The sequence below is a fragment of the Opisthorchis viverrini genome (genome assembly GCF_000715545.1).
Source record: "Opisthorchis viverrini unplaced genomic scaffold opera_v5_320, whole genome shotgun sequence".
NCBI classification, from domain to species: domain Eukaryota; kingdom Metazoa; phylum Platyhelminthes; class Trematoda; order Opisthorchiida; family Opisthorchiidae; genus Opisthorchis; species Opisthorchis viverrini.
Genome location: NW_008751978.1, coordinates 463,747 through 467,314, shown reverse-complemented (window position 1 = coordinate 467,314; position 3,568 = coordinate 463,747). Strand labels below are relative to the sequence as shown.

General features: G+C 44.0%; 1 protein-coding gene across 1 annotated transcript in view; it reads right to left on the bottom strand.

Annotated features, from left to right (window-relative positions):
• T265_09961 (hypothetical protein) overlaps positions 1-932 on the bottom strand; it is a gene marked incomplete at both ends in the record, with an annotated part of 31,849 nt that extends 30,917 nt beyond the window's left edge. The window contains one exon of the mRNA XM_009176195.1: positions 742-932. Coding sequence (XP_009174459.1) covers positions 742-932 — 191 coding nt within the window. The remainder of the gene's footprint in view (positions 1-741) is intronic.
• Positions 933-3,568: the final 2,636 nt, after the last annotated feature.

Here is a 3,568-nt window from a genome sequence, read left to right as displayed (position 1 = left end):
ACCTCAGGTGATGTGCAAGCTATGCAGCCGACTGAGATTATTAAACTTGGAGCACACGCGTGAAACGATAGATTTCACACAGTCACGAAAACACAAGTATCCAACTTCAGGTAGAGAAAAGTCACAACGTTCTAGAAGGCTTTGATAAACAATCGGAGATCAGTGTGAATGTAATGTGCCAGTGTGCAAATTGGAAGAGATCTTGATGATTGGCTCTTCGTCTGTCCTAAAACTCGGCGAACGAGCTAATCTACTCGCTTGGCGTGACGCCGGATTCGTGTCAAAACAAGAACGTTGTCCACTGACCAAACCCTTCTTGAATGATGACTTCCCTGTCCCTTCAAAACTTATTTCAACTGATTGAAATGTTTCATGGGTTTAACTGAAGCACCATGCCTACGGGAACAGTCTAGGAGGCTCACTACTAACTTTTCGGATTGTAAGACGTATCTCTACGGACCAACCATGAGTTAAACACAGTGCTATCGTTAGGTGACTTAAACAGCTTTTCTAACCTGCCACTCAACCCCAAGTCCAATAGAACATGTCGTGTTTTTTTTCTTGTTTTCATGTGAGAGGACTTAAGTACTTTCAGCTCCACAAATCAAAAGAAATTAGGTGGTCAACCGAGACGTTTTTTCTTTTGAATGGCGGATCATCATGTGAAACATTTTAAAACATGGTCTTGTTAGTGCTATTATCTTTTACTCGAAGTAATATCAGAAGGTGAATAACACTAACAATAAAGAATTACGTACAGTGGCTACCAGAAACACTGTAGTACAATTGAATAACACACAAAACGAAAGAGACTTATCGAGTTCTTCGGTTGATGAGTTGTAGTAGATACAGCCGAGGTTTGTAGGACGCCGTTGTATTGAATGCGGGTCTTGACAGAGTGTTGAAATCTGGCCTGTTTCTTGTTGTTTCATCCAAAACAATATCGAGCCCAGACTTTTCCTGCACAGTGATTCGCGCGTTGGTCAGGGCGCTGTGTCAAGTGACGAGCGTCGGCATCCTGTTTTCGTTGTTCTGCATATATATACATTTACGTTATGAGTGAGGATGCGTTTGCATGGTTTGTCTTAGTCGAAGATTCCAATAATCTCGGTTCGTCGTGGGGCGAATGTTCATGACATAATCAAAACAGGAATGAAACAGTGGGTGTGCATGTGTTAAGCAAATTATGTGAGTGGTTGAAGGTAAACATTGATGAGATAGTGACCGAATTGTGAAAGTGGTTGAAGATACACGTTGACGGGATGGTAACCAACAAATACTCTCCCCCTTAATAAAAGTGAAAATTAGTTTTCAATTCATTGTAGGGATCGTTAAGTTGCGACGAAACGGTGCAGCCAGCGGACGCCTCTGCCAGAACGTGTAATGCGTGTGCTAGTGGTCGGAGTGATTTGGGCTGATGACGATGTTGGTGTTGATTCTGTTGCGCCGGACTCGAGCTTGCATTTCGGTAGGTCTGTTACTTTTGAGAGTGAATCAATCAATAATCCGGTTTCAGGCGGTCAATACCAACGGTATCAGTTTTATCACGTAAGTGAATGGTGAAGTATCTGGTGTAACGACTTTCAATAGCGAATGGACCCTCATAAGGAGGCTGTAATGGGTGTTTGACGCGGTCATAGCGGATGAAACCGTGTGCACAAGTGGAGAGATCTGGAGAAACATAGGAGGGTTTGTTAACCATTGGTCGATAATGATAGCGTAGACGCGACATGTGCGTTTTCAGTTGGGTGACGTATGTTGATGAATCACAGGGAAATCTGGTTTCTGAAGAGAAAAACTGTCCTGGAATTCGTAATGATGTACCAAAGACCAACTCGGCTGGTGTACATTGTATTGTGGAACGAAACATAGTAAATAAATCAGTATAAGGGGGACCAGGTCACTCCAGTTGTTAGGTTGCTGATGAGCTTTGATGATCATTTTTAAGTGTCCGTGAAAACGTTCAAATAAGCCATTATCTTGTGGATGATACGCGGTGGTGCGGATGCGTTTGCAACCTAGAAGTTCAGTTAATTGCCGGAGGAGTTGAGATTCGAGCTGCGAATCACGGTCTGTTGTAATGTAAGAAGGAATACCGTAGATAGAGATCCATCTGGTGACAAAAGCACGAGCAATCGTCGTCGCAGAGATATCAGGAATTGGAATGGCTTCAGGCCATCTTGTAGACCTATCGACGCAAGTAAGATGATACGAATTGCCGTTGGATGGGGGAAGTGGGCCAACAATGTCCAAGTGAACGTGACCGAATCGGCAGTCCGGTTGGGAGAAGGTGTCAACGAGTGTGTGAGTATGCCGAATGACTTTCGAACGTTGACAAACCAGACAAATTCCTGCCCATGAACGGATGTCGTTGTTCATATTTGGCCATACGAAACGGTGTGAGATGAGTTTACTGGTTGCACGTATATCTGGGTGTGCTACATTATGTAGCGCGTCGAAAACGAGGCGACGTATTGCGCATGGAACCAGGGGTCTTGGAACGGATGTGAAGAAATCACAGTCTGTGATACCTGGTGCTGTTTCTAGTGTTACCGGTCTAATCTGTAGCGAAGATTTGTCCGATGATGGCAGTATGATGCGCTCGTCTTTTTGTAGTTGCGCCATACGCTGCAGATCGATCGTGGGTGCCGAATGGAGTGAGTTAATGTTCGGACGAGATAAGGTGTCAGCGACGATGTTTAGATGTCCTGATATATGGCGAATGTCATTGAAGATAAACGTTGATGGGATAGTAATCAACAGTCTACAGCAAATCTGATGGCACACACGCAGTGATCCAAAATCTGACTTTCGGAATCCTAGCCCCTGTCTTGTCTAAACGTAACATACTATTCATATGGTTGCTGTCACAACCAAATTTGTTTGCAAATAAGAGTACTTGTTGGAAACTAATCATTCTTGATACCAGATCGAAATCCGACAATGCTTCACTAACTGATAGATGAACTGAGTTCGTAGCTATCTCCGTCTCATCTTAGTTCGCAATGTGTCATGTTTCTCACCTGCATACTGATGCACGGACTTCAACCATTCCTTGTTGGGCTACAGGAGGTTTTCCCGGCATGGAAGGAAAAAATGATGGGCCACTTCTCTTCACGATGGAGGTGAGTTTCTTATAGGGAGGACAGTCCACTTCCGGGGGTTTATTTAATTTGAAGTTGCTACTATACCAACCTTTCGATGTCCAGCTGTCATGTGACCCGAAGAAAGCATCAGGGTTGAGGTAGTGCCATGATGCCCTAGCCTACACAATAGTGGTCGAGATGCAGAGCTTGGATTCGAACCATGGACCCTCTGGTAAGTTCCCTCTTTGACCACTGATCTCTCTAGAGTTCACTGTGGACAGGGGCCTGAATTATTTGGATTGATGAGGCTGATGTCGGTAGTTGGCCGGAGATATTTTCTTTGTAACTAAAGCAAGGAGGCGAGTAAGTATTTTCGTTTTTTTTTCTAAAAAGCGAAGATCCTTCCCGGCATCCCTGGAACTAATTAAACACGGTTTTTGCATCCTTGTCTGTGGCTTTGAAATCTAGATGTTTCCCACTTA